Here is an 18,836-nt window from a genome sequence, read left to right on the forward strand (position 1 = left end):
GATGGAAGGACCGCCAAGTATGCCATTCGTAGTGATAGTCATTCCATACCGAGTCAGCCCGCAGCGGCAGCCGAAACTAGACACGGTTACCTCGTTCGCTTACGCAAATTTTGGGGTATCCGCTGCATTTGGTGGCCTTCGCACTATATTTGATTTACGATAACGGTGCGTTAGTCCTGACCAAGAGACTGAGCCGACAGCGCCTGGTTGTACGTAATAAGACGAATATAGTTTCTAATATGGGAAAGGCCAAGGAGCCCATCATGGTGGACGACTCTGACAACGAGGATGATAACGAGGGTGAAGATGAGGACGACAGCGAAGATTTTACTGATGAATTAGACATAGAGCGGGACCCATCCTCGGGAGACATAACGGTATGGAGGAAGCGGTGGCTTGCTACGGTGTTGTTGTCTCGGGACAGCCGACGACAGTTTTCTTGCTACGTGTGACTACTTCACCTGGCCCAATCTAAGCATCAAGCCGTGCTTTCCCTCTTATTACCTCTTACTCCAAATGCATCGTGAGGTAACTAGCATGCAAACACGGTTCCATCAGCTTATTCGCGGGTGGCCGGCGAGGCTTTGCTTTCCTAACTTCTCCGTGCAATCCCTTCCCCCTTTCCTCTACTCTCCCGGTATCATCACATCCACATTGACAAAACCTTTGTCCGTGTCCACCGTGTGCGCTGCCCCCCGGCCTGGGCAACCCGATAATGTTTGCTCGCACGTCCCACACTCGTTTCCTCGGATGGTGAAGGGTGTCCGACTTAACAACGCATACGTGGACGCCAACCGTGACATCTTTGTACGCCGCTACTCTACGGTACTGGTCCAAGGTACGCAGCGCACCAACTGCCAAATAACTACCAGTCGATACACCACACATCAATACGATGTTTCCAGTGCGCCGATACCGCCCTCTGGAAGCACTGGATGACAGAACTGCGTATACACGCACATACATGCATACATACATACATACATACATACATACATACATACATACATACATACATACATACATACATACATACATACACACATTCGCGAGCCAACAAGATAGGGAGTTGGGCCGCCGTCGATCCGGCAAATTCCGTTGGATGCTGGTGGTGAGTGCGGAACCTAAGCGATCCACTGAGAAGTTGACTAGGGTGACTAGATGAGGGTGCCCCGAAATACCGGGGAAGGCAGGGTTTCGCCGCGTAGCGGCCACGGGTGAAGATATGGCCCCCTGTCCCACACATCATACATACGGTTTAAAATCTGATGTCGCTGTTGGCACATCACCCGGGGTGCATTTCCTACCACTTGAAAATTTGAATCACCTCCTGCTGCCCGACCGGCCGCTATCCACAACACGAGATACAACCTCAGTGTCGGCCTCCATAGTGCCATCGCACGACGGCGGACGTCCCCTGCGAGCAGCAGCCGCGGCACCGTACAAACGTATACCCCGCATAGGGCCCTACGCGGTAGCTCCTCATAACACCTAGGGGCTGGTGAGGGACCCCTCTCCCGCACTTCAATTTATTAGAGGGCCCTTAACTCCGTGCCTTAAGAGTTGGATGTGGGGGAGGTGCCCCTGGTCCCACCCCCCCTGGAGGCGTGCTTGACTCTCATCTACCTGTGGACAGCTCCTCAGCCCCCCCCTGGCTAGTCGTCGTCTCTGCAACCCTCTCGCCCTCTTCACGTATACCTGCCTCGGTCCTGGTCCTGTCGTACAGGCGGGGAGGACGAACACAAGTACCTGGGCTACGTCCGCGATGTGAGTCATTCGGGGCTGCATGCAGCTGCGGCTGCTGAGGGGCCTTGCGTGCGCCCTTGCCGACCGCATCGCGCCTCGCTGGAGTGCTGTTAGGCTTAGATGACGTGTTCCGCTCACACTTCTCTCACAATATTCTCCCGCACACTCGCAGCCGAGGTCTTAGCACTCCGCCGCCAGCGACCTGTCAATGACCAAATGACCGCGCACACACACACACACACACACACACGTCCTCGTGTGCATCTGGTGTTTCGTACCCCCCTTCCCTCCCTTCTTCCTGTGCCCCTGTGTGTCCTCTCTTTCCGCAGCTGTTCCAGACCGCCAGGGACCTGCAGGTGGAGATCTGCTGGTTCTACCGTACCTCCGATCTGTCGACACCGCCGCCCGAGACGGTCGTGTGTAGGGCCCAATTGAAGGGTCAGCCCCGCGGAGGCGACACGGGCCGGTTCAAGGAGGTGAGGTTCAAAGGGGCAACCCCCGGGATGGAGGACTGGGGGACTGCAAGGTGTGCGAAAGAGGGAACGCGGGGCTGGCGGCCCTTGGGGTTGGGGTTGGGGTTGGGGGGTGGGGGTTGGGGTGGGGGGCACACCTGCGGAGCAGGCAGATCTGATCTGATCCACACGGGAGCGGGTTTACGAGGGGGGACGAACACTGCCTTAGGGTTTTAGGGGACTCTTTTGCCTTTTCCCCTCGGTGTCGCTCATAGTGCCTCCTGTCCCCCTCTTTCGCGGCCTTGTTCGCCGTCGCTGCCCGCCTCCCTGCCGCCTCCCTGCCAGCTGTTCCTGTCGAACCATCTGGACCAGATATCCATTCGGTCCGTCATGCACCCGATCCAGGTGCGTGTGGGCAGAGGCACGGAACAGCTAAACAGTTTTAGCTGTTTAGGAATTGGTCGAATCGCGTGGCGATGCCACGCCTCCTCGAGCCGGATCGAATCTGACCTGGGGGGCCGCCCCAATGACATGGTGGGGGTGGTGGGGGTAGGGGGGGTCCTACCTCTACCACCGCATGGACCCAGAGCAGTAGTTCCTGCACTGCCGCAGCAGCAGTCCCTCCTCAACAGGCTAGATCTCACCATTTCGCCGTTAAAGTGGACCCTGGATGCAACCCGCGATCACGCAGCCATGCGCACCGCATGACCTCCTACCACTACTATACATGCTCCACCCTGGGGGGTGGGGGAAATGCCGTGCGATGTCAGTGCAGGTCTGGCTGCTTCCCACCATGTCGTTAGATCCGGTGACGCTACCGGGCGAGGCGGCAGGGGCAGCGGAGGAGGCGGGCCGTGGAACAGGAGGAGGCGGAGGAGGCACTGCCGCACTGCTGCCGGGCTTTGTCATCCGCCGGCTGTACAACATCCAGACAAAGGAGCTCTACCCGCTTGCCGAGGTGCCTTTGCGGCGGAAGAAGCTCGGCGGCTGGCTGGTTGACGATGTAGGTGGCGGTGGGACCCCTGTGTGCGGTGCGGTGGGGCGCTGGGCCCGAGGAAACGGAAAAGCTCACAAAGGGTGTAGCAGCAGCAGCGCATGTTAGCGGCCGCACGGTAACGGGATCCGGGACACCTAACATGCGGCAGTAGCAGCGGTACGGCGTGTGACGCAGCAGCTGACATTCTACACTTCGCAGCGCACCTTGCCCCGTTCTTTCGCGTCTTTGCCCCGCCGTCGCCGAATCCCTCGGCTGTATTCAGTCCTGTGCCTGGGTTGCCGTGTACTGGCCTGTCCGCTTGCGGGGCTGTGTGGGGCGATCTGTGGAAACCCAGGCCTGTAATGCGGCCTCGACTCTTACTGCATCTTGCAGCGGTTATGTGTATGCTGAAGTACATGACCCCACGCACCAGACACACGCAACGTAGGTCGCGGAGCTGCTCCGTCGGAACGAGGTGGAGCGGTCGGAGTTCATGACCGAGTGGCTGGAGAAGTGCCGTAGGAGGGCACAGCGGATGGGAGAAGGTACGAAAGGCGGACGGGAGGTGTGGGACCGGAGTTGGTTATCTTTCTATCTAACTTTCTTTCTTTCCCTTTCCTTTCTTATCTATCTGTCTATCTACCTATCTATCTATCTATCTATCTATCTATCTATCTATCTATCTATCTATCTATCTATCTATCGGGAGAGTGGGGGGATCAACGTCGCAGGGCATTATTAGCAATGAAACGGCCAGGCTGAGGGTGGACGGACGGCAAACTGCGCTGGGAGGGCTTGAAACTGCTGCGAATTGGCAAGACATGCAGAGTCACATCGTACGTCGGAGGGGGGCACGTGAAGTTAATCACGTGTGAAAGCTGGTGCTCCGCTGGGACGCATCTTGCCTGCGAATTGACTTGGTCGGCAGTTCCCCGCCGGTTCCAGCGGCCGCAATGCGTCCGGCATCCGCCCATAGCATTCGTGATTCCGGATGTGAAAGCGAACACCTGCTCACTTTTACGTGCAACAGGGCGCAGGGAAGGGAGCAATAATGCCAGGGGGTAGGTCTGGACAAGCGAATGGATACAGCCAACGGCAGCCGCGGCGACGATGACATTCCAGGCCGGCAGCCGCATGCTAATTGGTGGGCCAAGTGCTTGACTAACTTTTGTATTAGGGGCTTATGTCGGAAGTTTTGAAAAGGGTTGTTTTAGCTTTGGAAACCAAAGGGGGGGAAAAGGTTACCCAAAAGGGGAACCGAAACTGACTGCGAAACGGACTGGATAAGATTGCCGCTATGTAGGATGACGGAAGCAAGACGGAAAGGAAGGGCCTAAACTGGCTGTGTGTCAGTGCGCGATTGTCACAGGGTACTGAGTGCCGGTAGTCCCGGTGTCCTGTCGGGCTCCAGGCCGCTAGCCGAGCAGGTCAGGGCCTGGGGGAGGAGGACGCGCGCCACCACGTGTAAGCTAGCCTTTCTTGAAGGTGACTACGATTCGCCTAATGAGCCCAGATTAGGATTAGTATAAACGTGAGACAGATATGTACATGCATTTATACGGTAGGTGGCTGGCAGAAGTTAAGGCCTGACTTTTGCTACGTCTTACCGTTTGACGGTCAACTGCTTTTTACACCCTAAAACATTCATCGCGCGATTTCGTTGCGTCATGGATAACTCGACTTTGAGTTTGAGTACAGTTCAGATGTTATCCGGACACCTGCTGAGAAGGAAATCTCAGCACAGCTGGGGAAGGCAATAACCACAGCCCAAGCGTGCCAGTACACAACGAGTGTGACGCCTGCACTTCAAGAAACACTTCATGTTTGCCTTTTGCACGGTCCAATGGCGCCGCACATCACCAGTCGGTGCAAGGAGTTCACCTATAGCAGTAAGTCTACGTGCACGTGCGAACACAGTACGAAACTGGTCGCGGGGTCTGTGTTTTTGGCATTTACACGCAACGTGCACAAATGTACTACCGTGTGCCCTTTCCCAAGCAGTTGGCCTGTTCTTCAGGAATGGACATATCCAGTACCAATCAGTACCAATAAATGCTTCAAACCCGGCCATCAGCAGGCACAAACTGCACACCATACCCTGGTCTTCTCCTAGTAAGACACACCCCCTCTTCCAGACCTTTCCTTTTGCAAGGGACCTTGAAAGAGAATGCCAAGAGGGAAGGGTACTTAAATTGGATGCGAAAGGGGGGAAAGGTGTATGGACGGTACTCCAGCCACTTCGACTCCTCCTGGCTGTCCGCTCCGATTATACCTCGCCGCGAGTTGCAACAGAGCCACACCGATGCCTAGCTACTCTCACTATCGTCCACAGCAGCGCTGCTGCTGCCCCCGCTACTTGAAGCCCCCCGGCCTGGGTGGCGGTTTCCGCGACGCGTGCGAGGGACTCTCACTGGGCCTGGTCCAGCCACCGCCACCACGGGGCCCAGCCGTTTATCACCGCCTGCCTGCCGACTCTGACGGGAGACCGCCGCCACTGGGCCCCCATCGATGCGCACCACCTGCAGTTCCGGGGGCGGGGGGGGGGGAAAGAGGAGGTGATACCGGGGTTGCTGACCGATGCAGGTGGGAAGGGTGCACTTTTCACTAAGCATGCGGCGCATGCATCTGGTTGCTAACCAGCACCGGACTCTCCAGGATGACGAGGCCAACGCAACAACATCAATTCTGCTGTGCGGCCGCCGCATAGTTGTTCGGCCATGTCAATCCCTGTCATTCACCTGCCGTACAATGTCAACAGCATGGCTCCAGGCGCTCGCCACCACCGCCGCGGGCTCCACCACTCCGTATGCTGCTGCACTAGGTACCATGGTAAAGCTGTGCCCACCAAGGACTGGTCTCGCGCGTACGAACGTCATCCTGCAATGGATGCCGCCTTCTTGCCCTTCCTCGCCAATCCCGGGAGCCTGCGGAGCTGCTGCGGCGGCTGCTGCTGGACCTTCGGAGCCGATGCCCCGAAGCGCTCTTCCGTGAAAGGAGAAGGCCGCCGAGGGCACCACCAGGCCGCAGCAGACCAGCGGCCCCTGCTGCAGCGCCGCAGTCTGACATTGCCGCAATGCGTGGACCTGCAGCGGGGGTGAATGTCAGGAAGCCAGGAAAGGGTGATTTCCCAAGAGCACGCGGACCGTGGCTGATGGTGGTTGGCAAGGAAAACAAGAAGCCCCAGATTCAGTGTGGGAAAAACGGACCCAAGATGGCGGAGGGATGATGTGTCAGATGTGAAGGACGAGGAGCTGTCGTCCATGGGTGTGCAAGCTGTGTGCTGTCAGCCGGCAGTACTGCAACCGGGGAGGCCACTTCCCTCCAGCAGCAGCAGCCGCAGCTTCGCCCTTCCGCCCGGTTACCTCACCCAGCAGGCACCCCACGGAACATAACCTTGCCACCTGTCACTCACCTGCAGCAGGGCTTCTCGCTGAGCTCGCCGCCGAGATCCGCTCCCACCTTTTTCCCCTCCACCGGTGGCGGGTCCCGTCAAGGCTACGGACACAGCTGCCGCCATGGCTTGAAGTACCTTCAACGAGGCCAACAGCTGCAGGGGGGGAAGGAGGGAGATAAAGAGGATTTGTAACTGGGTCAAGCAAAGGATAGGAGGAGAGGGGGAAACCTGGATAAGGGGACGGAGGCAGAGTGACAACAGCTGCAGCAGCTGGGACGGCGCCCGCAGCGGCTTTGTTTAGCGCAGCTCACCTCACTGGCCAGTTTCGCCTCCGCTGCTGCAGCCTCCCCCGCATCGCCCTCCTCCGCAGCCGCTGAAGCATCCTCTCCTTTTCCTTCTTCTTCTGGCGCCTCCCCCTCCCCCCCCTCCTCCTCTTCCTCCTCCTCCTGCTGGTCCCACACCTCGTGCGCCCCAGCGGAGGTCAACCCTCTCCTGGCCACGTCGGATAGCTCCCGCAGCTGGAGATCCAAAAGGCCCTCGAAGCCGCCACCGCCCGCAACAAACACCAAACATTCGCCACCACCGGGGGCCCCCTCACCACCGCGACCGCCAGCACCATCACCATCGCCATCGCCTCCGCCGCCGCAGGGACGTGTCGCAGCACCGCCGCCTCCTGCAGCGGCACCACCACCATCTTCCTCGCCGTGTCTTGCCATGGTGCCAATTGCAGCGGTAATGGAAATCAAGCAGCGCCGTACAGCGCGCACTGATTGCCGTACCGACACCTCGGTGACGCCACACAGCAGCAAGGTGCAGGCGGCCTGTGAGGGCAGTTCGCGGAGGAGTGGAATGTGTGGACTGATAAGAGAGCGCGAGCGCATGCTTGCAAGTAGGGATCACGACACATCACTCAACACACACAAACATACATACACATACACTCACAACCAGCCCCAGCCACTGAAGCAGCCCGGCGATCAGCAACACGGCCCCGAGCACACACCTGGCCCGCAGCCCGCCACTGCTCCTCACTAAACTCCAGCAGCACAGCCCGCCGCCGGGGTCCGAGTCCCACCACCCGGGCAGCCGCCGCCCGGCCCAGCGGAGCCGCCGACAGCACCGACAGCCCAGCTCGCGTCAGCGGCGCCGCACCCCCCCCGGCGGCACACGCGCGCGCCACATCCCCCTCGTCCAGCCCCGCCACGAGACAAATGCCGTACTGGTGGCAGAGCTGCACCGCTACGGGCGGCGGCTGCGATTGTGGTGGGGAGGGGTAGGCGATCCCGGGGTTGGGTGGAGGGCACAGTGACGAGCAGTCCCCTTTCCCACCCGGCCCCAGGGACGAGATGTGGGAAGTTCTCAGCAGGGGCTAAAGGTCTCGAAGGGGCCTCGCACTGCCTCACCCGGTGGCGGCATCAGCGGTAAGTAAGCGCTCCAGGGGGGACCCGGGGTGGGCACCCGGCAAACGCGGGTAACGGACGTGGGCCGTGGTTTTGGTTGGCTGAACGGTAGAAAGTGGAAAGGTAGGATGGTAGGAGGACCGACCCCAGCAGGGAAAGGAAGGGGACGCGGGAAGGGGTATGTGGACGCCGAGCGATAAGGATGTTGCAGGGGTGGACCGTTCCGCATACCGCAGCACTCACCCGGCCACACAGCAGCAGCAGCTGCACACCCCGGTCAGCCAGGAGTGCCACGCGCTGCCGCAGCAGCTCCACAATCGCCTCCTCGGCCTCACGACGTGCCGCCTCAGAAGACACTCGGATGGCCGCTGCCGGGCCCGTGCAGGGCACACCGGTGCCACCAGCCGCGGCCGCGGCAACCGCACTAATGCCTGCCGTGACGCCCCCCCCGGCTGACACGCAGGTGATGTCCTCTCCGTCCAGGGGGCAGGACAGCGCCAGGAAGGCGGGGCTGGGGGACCGCGGCCGTGAGGAGGTGCGTGTGGATATAAGCCAGGTGGGTTGGGGACGCGGAAAGACACGCGGGGAAGGGCCGGGGAAATACACACACGCACGCAGACACCACGCAAGGCGAGTTCAGTCAAGGCCAAGGCAATGTGTGTGCCGAGGAAGGCTTCCTTGCTGCGGGGAGAGAGCGGGGCTGCTGATGCTGGTACTGGTACTGGCGGGGGGTTGCGGAGTGGAAAATCCCTGCGGGGCTGCTGCAGCTAGGCGCTGATGAGGTCTCTACACCGAGAAGCGGGTACCTCACAGGGGCCGCACCCCGGGGGGCGCCATCCGTACATTCCTCCTCCCAAACATTCCCTCCACTCGCCCGCCCTCCTGCTGTCCGCCAGTATCCCCGTGGTCCCCCCACTGCCATAGCCGGTGCACCACCACCATCGCTGTCCCGGGAGCCCTCCCCGGCCCTGCACACACACCCGCACACATGACTTTGTTCGATAGACACCCCCTCGCTCCCTCCCCTGCCCCTCACGGTGAGGACGACGTGTCACGGTACACAACATGGCCAAAAGTATCGGTATTGAAGTTCACCGGAAAAAGCAGTTTCGTCGCCATGACGGCTTTGGACTCCTCCAGCAATCCTTCCCATCTTTCATGTACGGCAGTACGGGCAGTGGTTTTCCCTCCTTGATAGTGCTACCCTGTGACATAACATTCCCTCCCTCCCCCTTCCCCTCCTTTCCTCCCTCCCCCTCCGCAAACCCCCCTCCTCGCCTACCTGCCTTAGCAGCAGCCCCGCTGCCCCGAGCCCCACCAGGGGCCCCTCCTGGAGCACCACACCCCTCAGCACCCGGGACTGCCCGGGGGGGTATCCGGGTAGTCGGGCCAAGGGGGGGAAGTCACGCAAGGAGGACAGAGCCTGCGTGGGCAGACGGGGACATGGCGGTCAGGAGGGGTTTTTCTGGGCGGTGGGCGGTGGAGCAGGCCCTGCCCCTGTCCGTGCGAGTTCCTCCTCTCCCCTCCCCTCGTATACCTCGCTTGCACTGAGCCCAGCCGCAGCCGCAGCCCTCAGCTGCAAGACCACCAACTCCTAGGAAGGGTAGTGGGGTGGGGAGTGAAGGAGGGAGAGAAAGGGTGGCTGTGAAGAATGCGTGATTGTGGTGGTGGTATCCGGTCACCTCGAAATGAGCTTAGGTGCTGGTCTTTGATGGAATGTGTACGTACGTACGCACGTCTGTCTCTTGTCTGCCAGGCGGCGGGGTAGTGCATGCAAGGCAGGTTGGTTGGCTACAGCCGATGTGGCGCGCGTGGTTTCACGGGGTGCGCAGAGCAGAGCCGCCGCACATCACTGTCACGTGGAAGCCCACACCGCCACACACACCCTGCACCCTGAACCCCCTCCACATCTCCCCCCTCCCCCGACCTGCAGGCAACCCGCCAGGTGCTGCTCAGCCGCCTGGCCACCCGCCTTGCCACATAGGTGCGTGTGGATGAGCGCGTGGAGGGCCTGCAGGGCCCGGGGGCGAGGAATAGCGCGGGGGGGGGTACATTCAGATGTATGTTTTATTCCGGGTTCGTTGGGCCCCACACTGTCCGGACAAATAGACACGTGCACGTAACCGGGGGGTTAATGGTTAATCCTGGCCCATCGTCCCGCCTCGCCCCTCTCCCCCCCTTCCCTACCGGTCATTTGTCTGAGCATGCTGCTCCTTAGGTATTCCTCCCTCCCTCCAATCTACAACACCACGCCGGTAATCATTCCCTTGCTTGTTGCTTAGACCCCCTCCCTCCCTGGACCCCTTTCCCACCCCTCCCCAACCTCGACCCCGGGGCAGGTGGGGTTGGGAAAGACCCCCTCCCCCCCGTCCGCGCCCACCAGGTTCGGCTCAACTCGTACAACGCTGCCCTCATTCCCCGGGGTCGAGCCCCACCACCTGGCCCTCCTCGCACCTCGACGGCCATATCTCCCTGCTGTGGGCCCCCTGGAGGCAATGGCACGTGAAGTACGGCACTGGGCACCACACACTGGAGTACCTGTGGTAGCAGTGGGCGGTGCGGACACCTGCATTCTCACTCCGAGGCCCATCACACACATATACACAAATACACACACCTCCCCCGGGGGAGGAGAGCGGAGCTAGCGGACCTGCGGCTCTCGGCTGCTTAGGAGGGAACAGAGGCCCCTCGTGCCCCCCTCTCCCGTCCGCGGGAGAGAGCTTAGGCGGTCTTTCCGTTGGGGCTGGGCAGCAGCCCCTGGCCAGTGTCAGGCCCGGTCAGATACTTGTAACGTTCACACACACAAATACACATATACACACACAACAAGGAGGTGCATCAGACACGTATCCAAAGCCATTAGCGGGCGTTTGAAACCCTTCGATGCACCACTGACTATGTCCGTAACCCCAAAAGCCCTGTACGGCATCCGTACACAAGCCGTACGCACGGTACGGCACAGTTTCGCACCTGCGCTGCTAGATCATGCTGGAAGGTGTGCGGGTGCAGTCCGGAGCCAAGGTACTGCAAGGCGGGAGGGGGGTGGAGTCCGGGAGTGGTTAACTGCCGACTGCCCGCTGGCGAGGGGTGAGTGTTGGCGCGGCGTGGGTACGTAGGCCCACGTAGGGGGGGGCGGTTCAGTCCGTCGGCCAGCAGCACTGGCGGGGGAGTGGGAGTGTGTATCCACACACGGGGGCAGTGGGGCAGTGGGGGGCCGACGCACTCGAGGCCCACCCGCCCGCTGGTGCTGCTGAATGCAGACTACCGTCGGTGGCTGCAAAGAGTTAGGAGGTCATGTTCGACCACTTCGGGCCCCACCCGCCGCGACAGGTGCACATACGGACATACTACATACGCAGCGGCGCCACACCATGACCCGCATGTCATCAAGGGCGACCCCAGGCCCCCGCCCACCACGTTGACCCGCAGCCTGAACGCACAGATGCGCGCAGGCATGCACCACATTCAGGACGTCGCCATGTACAACACGTGGAAGCTCATCTCCTCCAGTACACAAGACAGGGTTTGTTACGCACCTCCCCCCCCCTCCCCTCCTCCGGGCCCCACAGATACGCACACATGTCCCAGGTGACATCTCCCACGCTTCCTTCTCGCGACTGAGTTCTTTCAATACACGCACACACACACACACACATACACCTCGTGCCCCATACGTGCCATCTGATGACTCCCTAGTCACCCACTAACCAAATGCCAAGTCACCACACACATACATACATGCATACATACGTACATACACGTGTCAGGCCCCGCACCTGCCTCAGCCCCGCCAGTACCATGAGTAGCACCCGCTTGGAGGCATCGCCTAGGGAAGAGCAGCTATCCTGGGGAAATGTTTTGGGGGGGTGGGGTGGGAGATCGGAGATCACGAAACCCAGGAGGGGCCGCCCCCGTGTATGTGTAGGGGTGTTGTCAGAGGACATGGGGTCTATCAGTTCGCCCAACTGGCGGGTGGGACCCGATCTGGCCGAGTCCGCACCAGGCCTCGCTGTAATGCGTTACCTTAGGTACCAGCATGCTGTGCATCTTACTTCATGGTTTGGACAATAAGCGCGCGCACATATACACACACACGGGTGGGGGCGGTTTCTTCAGGAAGGGTCTCGTGGATTAGTACTGGCTAGCTGGTCTGCTTCAGCAATTTGGGGTCTGCATATGCGGGGACATTTTGAAGGGAGGCGAACCCCGATGATACCACAAAGGGTTGTGGAGGGCTGGGGGCGCTGCAGTGTTCGTGCTCCGTGGACAGCTATTGCAAAGCTGATTGGATGACCTCCGCCCCTGCTGCAGGTGGTGTGACATAAGTGGTCACGACGTCCTCTGACTCCTTGCTCCACTGCATCCTAGCCCCTTCTGGCTTTTCAGTTTGGACAAGTAAGGCATCCTGTTCAGTAAAAGCAGAGCCATTGACGTGATTCTTACCGCGACGAGCTTCAGGATGAGCGCGCCTAAGGCATCGCCAGACGAGGACGTGGACAGGATGGCGTCCCCAGAATTTGTGATTGATATTTGATTAGCTTCATCAATAAGCAGCTGATCCAGGCCTGGAACAAAGGCTCGCGTGGCAGCAGCAAGTCAGCAGGAAGCTCTTAGGCAGGGGAGGGTGATCTTCAGCCATTCAATAAAGCAACAGCTACAATCATGAAAAATCTGTTCATGTTCCTCACCATGAGGGCCCAAACCAACTGACACGGCCTGTTCTACCCGCGCGATGCTAGCCAACGCGCGATGTATGTGTGCCATTCCTTCACAAATGCATGCCGAAACATTATCACATGGCTCCACGCTCCACGCATAACCATCGGGGCCACACGCATCCCACCAATCGGAACGCGAGGGGCATAAGGCCCTCAACTAACGTGTGGTTTCAGCGTCCAAAGCTCTGTGACGTCTTCGTAGCGCCATAAAGAGGCAAATACCTTGCTGAATAGCTACAAAGATTACTCTGTACAGTGAATACGTTGAGGATTTACGTATTGTGATTAGTATTTTCGAGAGTCTTTGATATCCTCTGCTGCCTCTATATCCCACAAGTCGCAATGATGCTGATGCAGAAGCGTGCCGTTGCTCATGGCGTAGGCCAGGGGCGTCCAGCCCTGCCAAAGCTCCTGGTGCCAGCTGGTGTGTGCTTCGCGTTGTCGTGTGGGCCATATAGTCTCACACGTCTGGCCAGGAAAGATCCGCTTGACGTTTCCCTACTGTTTCGCTCATGAAAGCAGGGCCTATTCGAAGGTCACCGCTGGTGGTTCGCGCTCAGCAGGTGAGGGCAAGTCTAGTGTTTGCGCTTTCGTCTGTACCCTTTTTTCTATGGAATGCGCTAACTTCCCTGTATCCATCTGATCACAGGAGCATCAGTCAGAGGTTGTATCGGACAGCAAGCGTAATTTGCTGCGCAAGTAAGGAAGGCGAGGGATCCGACATTTGCTTGCGCTATGTGAGAATCCCCATGGCGCGCTGAACACCTTTGCCATCTTGTATAATATGCAGTGCTGTTGCTGCCGCGGCAGCTTTTATGCCTGCTTTGGCGGCAAAGGCCGATGATGCAGCTGGCGTGGCCTCTTCTCGCATGTCCTACTCGCGGTTCCTCGAGTACCTGGAGATGGGCCGCGTGAAGAAGGTGAATAAAGGATTTAATGCCAGCCGGCCAGCGATGGGTGAACTCCTGTCCTACCCTTCAACCCTTGCCCTGGGTGTGCACAACTTGTATTGCTCCTCTGGATTCCGTTATCCTCTGACCTCTGGCCTCCCTAATTCTACAGGTTGACTTATATGAGAATGGGACGATCGCGATTGTGGAAGCGGTCTCACCTGAGCTGGGCAACCGGGTTCAGCGCGTGCGCGTGCAGCTGCCTGGCACTTCCCCCGAGCTGCTGGCTAAGTTCCGGGAGAAGAAGATTGATTTCGCTGCCCACGCGAACACTGAGGACGGTGGCGCGGTGTTCCTCAACCTGCTAGGTAAGCAGAGGCTTTGTCATTGGAGGGCTTAGGATTATATTGGATTAGATTGGGCAGGTAGCGTGTGGGGTGTGGGGAGGGGTTTCGGTACATCGGGCGATGAACACGCCTGCACGCGTTGGCCTTTCAGCGGATGCAGATATGAGCATTCTGGGCATATGACGCGTGAGTTCCAGCATGCGCGGCTGCCAACCATGGCACGTGCGATGCATAACCTCCAGAATTCTATTAAATACCCTCTTGCAATCCATTGGATGTGTGGCTGACTTTTGGAAGCTCAACCGCGTCCTGAAATGTAATTTTGCTTGCCCGACTCTGCGTGGAAGGTTTATATCCGCAGCGGCTACCTTTGCTTATCATGTATTCGTCTATAAGGGTTGTGTCATGAATGCACACAGAGAGGCGTTATGCAATACTGGTTGTAGCGCAAATTTGAATTTCTCCTTTCCGCCCGGCGGCCCCTGCAGGCAATCTGGCCTTCCCTCTGCTCCTGGTCGCGGGTCTTTTCCTGCTCTCGCGTCAGAGCCAGGGTGGAATGGGCGGCCCTGGCAACCCGAACAATCCGCTGAACTTCGGCAAGAGCCGCGCTCGCTTCCAGATGGAGGCCAACACGGGGATTAATTTCTCGGATGTGGCGGGCGTGGACGAGGCCAAGCAGGACTTCATGGAGGTGGGTGCGGCCTGGAATAGGGTTAGGGTCTGGGCACGAAAATGCGTGTAGGTGTGTGCTTGAGGGAAAACTACGCTAACGTGGCGAATGTGATCTTTAGAAAGGTATGAAGGGATCCCTTTGAACGGAAGGTATCCATATGATTTACATGGTGCAGAGGGGATGCTGCACGCAACACCTTTTTTACCACCCACTTTTGACTGGGTTTTGGCTCTTTGGATTGCAGATCGTGGAGTTCCTGAAGCGGCCGGAGCGCTTCACTGCTGTGGGCGCTCGCATCCCGAAGGGCTGTCTTCTGGTAGGTGGAAGGGAGGTTCTTCGAATGGACGTCCTTTCATCGTCGCATGTCGTTGCTGCCGTTGCTGAGAGCACGTGAAATTGAGAACGTGGTAGCAGTAGTCATACGAAACAATTGAAATGCTGTTTTCTTTACTTCAAATTGACGCTCTTGCGAGAAGGTTTTTGAGTTCTGAAAACGAAAGCACTGGATGCTGCTGGCGGTTTCGTTAAAAGATCCGGACATCTGAAACAAGCTCCTTGCGTTTGAAGTAACCGAGCGCTTGAACACTACTTCCCCGTGACATTGCGCCGTTTGACTGTTCCTCTGTCACCGCATCAGGTGGGTCCCCCGGGTACCGGTAAGACCCTGCTGGCCAAGGCCATTGCGGGCGAGGCTGGCGTGCCCTTCTTCTCGGTGTCTGGCTCGGAGTTCGTGGAGATGTTCGTGGGTGTGGGTGCCTCGCGTGTTCGCGACCTGTTCAAGAAGGTGAGAGCAGCGGAGTGCGAACAGGGAGAGGGCGACTTGTTTAGTGAGGTTTATCGAGCTGCCCTGGTGACTAAGATCCCTCGGCAGGGATGAAGGGTAGGAGGGGCGCGTTCACGGGCCGACAATGTTTAGACGGATGGCTTCATTGCTCGTGCCCGGCTGCGGTACGTTAACAATTATGGCATTAATTCATGAAGCTTCTGTGATATAGTTGTGACAGTTTACCTGCATGGTCCAGTTAATTACATTTGTTGACGCTGGTGTTCGTCTGTTTGCCCGCCTTCCGCAGGCCAAGGAGAACGCTCCCTGCCTGGTGTTCATTGATGAGATTGATGCGGTCGGCCGCTCTCGTGGTACCGGTATCGGCGGCACCAACGACGAGCGCGAGCAGACCCTGAACCAGATGCTGACGGAGATGGACGGCTTCGAGGGCAACACAGGAATTATTGTCATTGCTGCCACCAACCGCGCCGACATTCTGGACCCTGCGCTGCTGCGTCCCGGCCGCTTCGACCGCCAGGTAAACGGGGTGTGTCATTCTCCCTCTCCTCCTGCCGCTCACGTGTCGTTCACCGCCCGTTTGCCTCTCAACAGCAGTCCTTTGTGATACGGACTGCGCAAGGTTGTACTATTTCCTTAAAAAACTGTGCAGGAGTATTCTTTTGGTGATGAGCTTCCTTTTTAACGCGTTAGGGCTATCTGGTCCACTCTCAAATTTGTCGTTTCTTGCCCCCACTCAGTTTCTGCCTTGTCCTCCACTTGTCGTGTCTACTTCTTGTGCAGGTGACTGTGGACCTGCCCGACCAGAAGGGCCGTCTGGAGATCCTCAAGGTGCACTCGCGCAACAAGAAGCTTGCGGAGGATGTGGACCTGACGGAGGTGGCCATGCGCACTCCGGGCTTTGCGGGTGCCAACCTGATGAACCTGCTCAATGAGGCGGCCATCCTTGCTGGTCGCCGGGGCCTCACGGTAGGTGGGCTGGCTCCTGATTGAATTATAAATATGATGGAAAGGCTGGATATGTTGTCCTGCCGGTCTCCTGGACTTCTTCGACTCATTTGCAGTGCAAGCTAGCACACCCCGTCTATATACTCACAACTGTCCTCGCAACTGCGCCGCTGCTGCCATTCTGATGAATGCTAGGCGATCACGAACAAAGAAATTGATGATGCCATTGACCGCATCGTGGCGGGCCTGGAAGGCAAGCCGCTGGTGGACGGTAAGGCCAAGGCGCTGGTCGCCTACCACGAGGTTGGCCACGCTATTTGCGGCACGCTGCAGCCTGGGCACGACCCCGTGCAGAAGGTCACGCTGGTGCCTCGTGGCCAGGCCCGCGGTCTCACGTGGTTCATCCCCGGCGAGGACCCCACCCTGGTCAGCCGTAGCCAGATCTTTGCGCGCATCGTGGGTGCGCTGGGTGGCCGAGCTGCGGAGGAGGTCGTCTTTGGCGACGAGGAGGTGACGAGCGGCGCGGCGGGTGATCTGCAGCAAGTGTCCGGCATGGCCCGGCAGATGGTCATCAACTACGGCATGTCGAACATCGGGCCGTGGTCGCTGATGGACCCCTCGGCCATGTCAGGTGACATGATCATGCGGATGCTGTCTCGCAACAGCATGAGCGAGAACCTGCAGCAGCGCATTGACGACCAGGTGTGTGGGTCGGTTGGAAGGTGGAGGCAGGTGAGGGAACTACGCAGGGCCGTAGCTTTATGTGTGGTGCAATGAGGTAAAAAGCGACCGTTTCCACGAACCGATAACTTAACTCGCGTGGCGTAACAATGTAGAAATGCTTAGTCGCGTCGCCGGGGAAATTGACAGGACTTGTGCCTGCAAGCAGACTTAACTACTTCATGCCAATGAACTGCACGCCTCACAGCCTCCAATATCTAGTCACCTCTGCATCGAATCTTTTATGCTACGCCAGGTGCGCACCATCGCCAACCAGGCCTATGAGGTTGCACTGAAGCATATTTCGGAGAACCGTGAAGCTATGGACCGCATAGTTGAGGTCCTGATGGAGAAGGAGACGCTTACGGGTGACGAGTTCCGCGCCATGTTGGCCGAGTACACCACCATCCCTGAGGAGAACATCAAGGCCGTGGACGCGCAGCGCAAGCCCGCCATGGCCGCCGCCGCCACTAGCATGGAGCTGTAATGACGGATAGAGTGGAGCATGTTGAGCTTGTTGGGCTTGATTGTTCGTTGTACAGACAGTTACGGGGAGGGGGGACGTCGGCCATTGAGCTAGCTAGCTTGGCGTGAGCAGGGAGGAGAGTGTAACTCTGTTTACGGGTCGGAACGTTGCGTATGGTGTTCACCTAATCTTTAAAGTGGTCCACAGGGCTATTTGAAGTTGGGGACAGAAGTGCTGCATGTGTGCCTCGGAAAGTTTTTTCGGGATATGAGTTGTGGATGTAGCTGCGGAACGTACATGTTGACCTCGTCGTGTTTTGGTTTCCCTGGTCTGTATTTTGGTTGATGTATAGCAGCCAAGTTTGATTTACCCTGTTTCGTTCTCTTGTGTGCATGTATGTGTTCTGCACCTTTGTATCCTCAGGCCCCTACCTGTTGTGACTCCGTTAGTGCAAGCGGCAGAGGGCGCAGTGGATTGCATGACTATTAAGTCGGAGAGCGGAGGAGCGGGGGGGCCTACTACGAGGACGTTATGGTTGGACTCTGGGATGAGCTTAGGTTGTAGCTCGGTCCTGTCATCAAGGAGATGTGCACGTGTGGTCGCGAACGCAGCTGGTTCTATATTTGACGCAGCAATTGCGGTCGAGAGGAGAGGGTTTCCGCAAGTGCATTTATGGCACTGGTGTACTTTTCTGTGCTGTAGCGGCTTGAAACTGAACTGACATGTGTCATTCCAACATCCGGTGTGATCACACAAGGCTTGGTGTGATTACACTAGGCTAATGTTTTGCGACGTGAGCGATGAATGTCCTCTTGTATGTGCGTTGCAACTGTAAAATGTACAGTGAAGGAAGTACAGGCAAACGTGATGTCACGGTATACTACTATGCTCCAGATACTGCTACATAGAGGTTGAAATCATTAGTAATTACCCAAAGGCAAAAACAACCTTGTTCTCCGCTACTACGGGAATCGGATCTCCCACCAGTTTTCTATGACTTGAATGTGAAGTTATATATTCGGGAATCTCCGGATCTAAAGATAACGCTATCATAAGCCTCATACGCACAACAATGCAGCTTCGAAAGCCGTACATCGTCAGGATCTCGTATCTATAGGTGGCCTTAGTAGAAAAGTACGGCTGGACAGCGTAACGAGAATGCGAGGACCGTGTCAACTGAATTCAGACTCACTTCTCACGGCATTGCAGACGACTTGTCACTCATTACAAGGAACAGAATCATCGATATGTCCACAGCTGCAGATGATCGCCTAAATGTGCACCTCATGCGTCCACGGCAGCAGTACGACTGCCGATGGCCG

At 58.0% G+C, this 18,836-nt stretch overlaps 3 protein-coding genes across 3 annotated transcripts; 2 read left to right on the forward strand and 1 right to left on the reverse strand.

Moving 5' to 3' along the window:
* Nucleotides 1-239: 239 nt before the first annotated feature.
* Nucleotides 240-3,696, forward strand: VOLCADRAFT_90134 (uncharacterized protein; the record flags this gene model as incomplete). Its single annotated transcript, XM_002949615.1, has 7 exons — nucleotides 240-377; nucleotides 760-838; nucleotides 1,727-1,767; nucleotides 2,076-2,222; nucleotides 2,544-2,603; nucleotides 2,974-3,211; nucleotides 3,608-3,696. The coding sequence occupies 7 exons, from the start codon at nucleotides 240-242 to the stop codon at nucleotides 3,694-3,696; spliced, it is 792 nt and encodes a 263-aa protein (XP_002949661.1).
* Nucleotides 3,697-4,537: 841 nt separating this feature from the next.
* Nucleotides 4,538-12,533, reverse strand: VOLCADRAFT_90135 (uncharacterized protein; the record flags this gene model as incomplete). The annotated part of the gene is made up of 14 exons (XM_002949724.1): nucleotides 4,538-4,609; nucleotides 5,586-5,693; nucleotides 5,913-6,257; nucleotides 6,587-6,721; nucleotides 6,880-7,389; nucleotides 7,572-7,820; nucleotides 8,212-8,479; nucleotides 8,780-8,883; nucleotides 9,251-9,391; nucleotides 9,896-9,979; nucleotides 10,423-10,506; nucleotides 10,939-10,992; nucleotides 11,745-11,813; nucleotides 12,412-12,533. Coding segments are annotated over 14 exons (2,343 nt in total), but the record flags the coding sequence as incomplete, so codon positions are not given.
* A 372-nt stretch (nucleotides 12,534-12,905) lies between these two features.
* Nucleotides 12,906-18,364, forward strand: VOLCADRAFT_74350 (uncharacterized protein). The gene is made up of 12 exons (XM_002949616.1): nucleotides 12,906-13,110; nucleotides 13,206-13,249; nucleotides 13,336-13,385; nucleotides 13,477-13,606; nucleotides 13,749-13,944; nucleotides 14,412-14,614; nucleotides 14,841-14,912; nucleotides 15,234-15,380; nucleotides 15,670-15,900; nucleotides 16,164-16,349; nucleotides 16,524-17,030; nucleotides 17,305-18,364. Exons 1-12 carry the CDS (start codon nucleotides 13,029-13,031, stop codon nucleotides 17,533-17,535), a joined length of 2,079 nt encoding a protein of 692 aa, XP_002949662.1. The 5' UTR covers nucleotides 12,906-13,028; the 3' UTR covers nucleotides 17,536-18,364.
* Nucleotides 18,365-18,836: the final 472 nt, after the last annotated feature.

This window comes from Volvox carteri, assembly GCF_000143455.1.
Source record: "Volvox carteri f. nagariensis unplaced genomic scaffold VOLCAscaffold_15, whole genome shotgun sequence".
In the NCBI taxonomy this organism is placed as follows: domain Eukaryota; kingdom Viridiplantae; phylum Chlorophyta; class Chlorophyceae; order Chlamydomonadales; family Volvocaceae; genus Volvox; species Volvox carteri.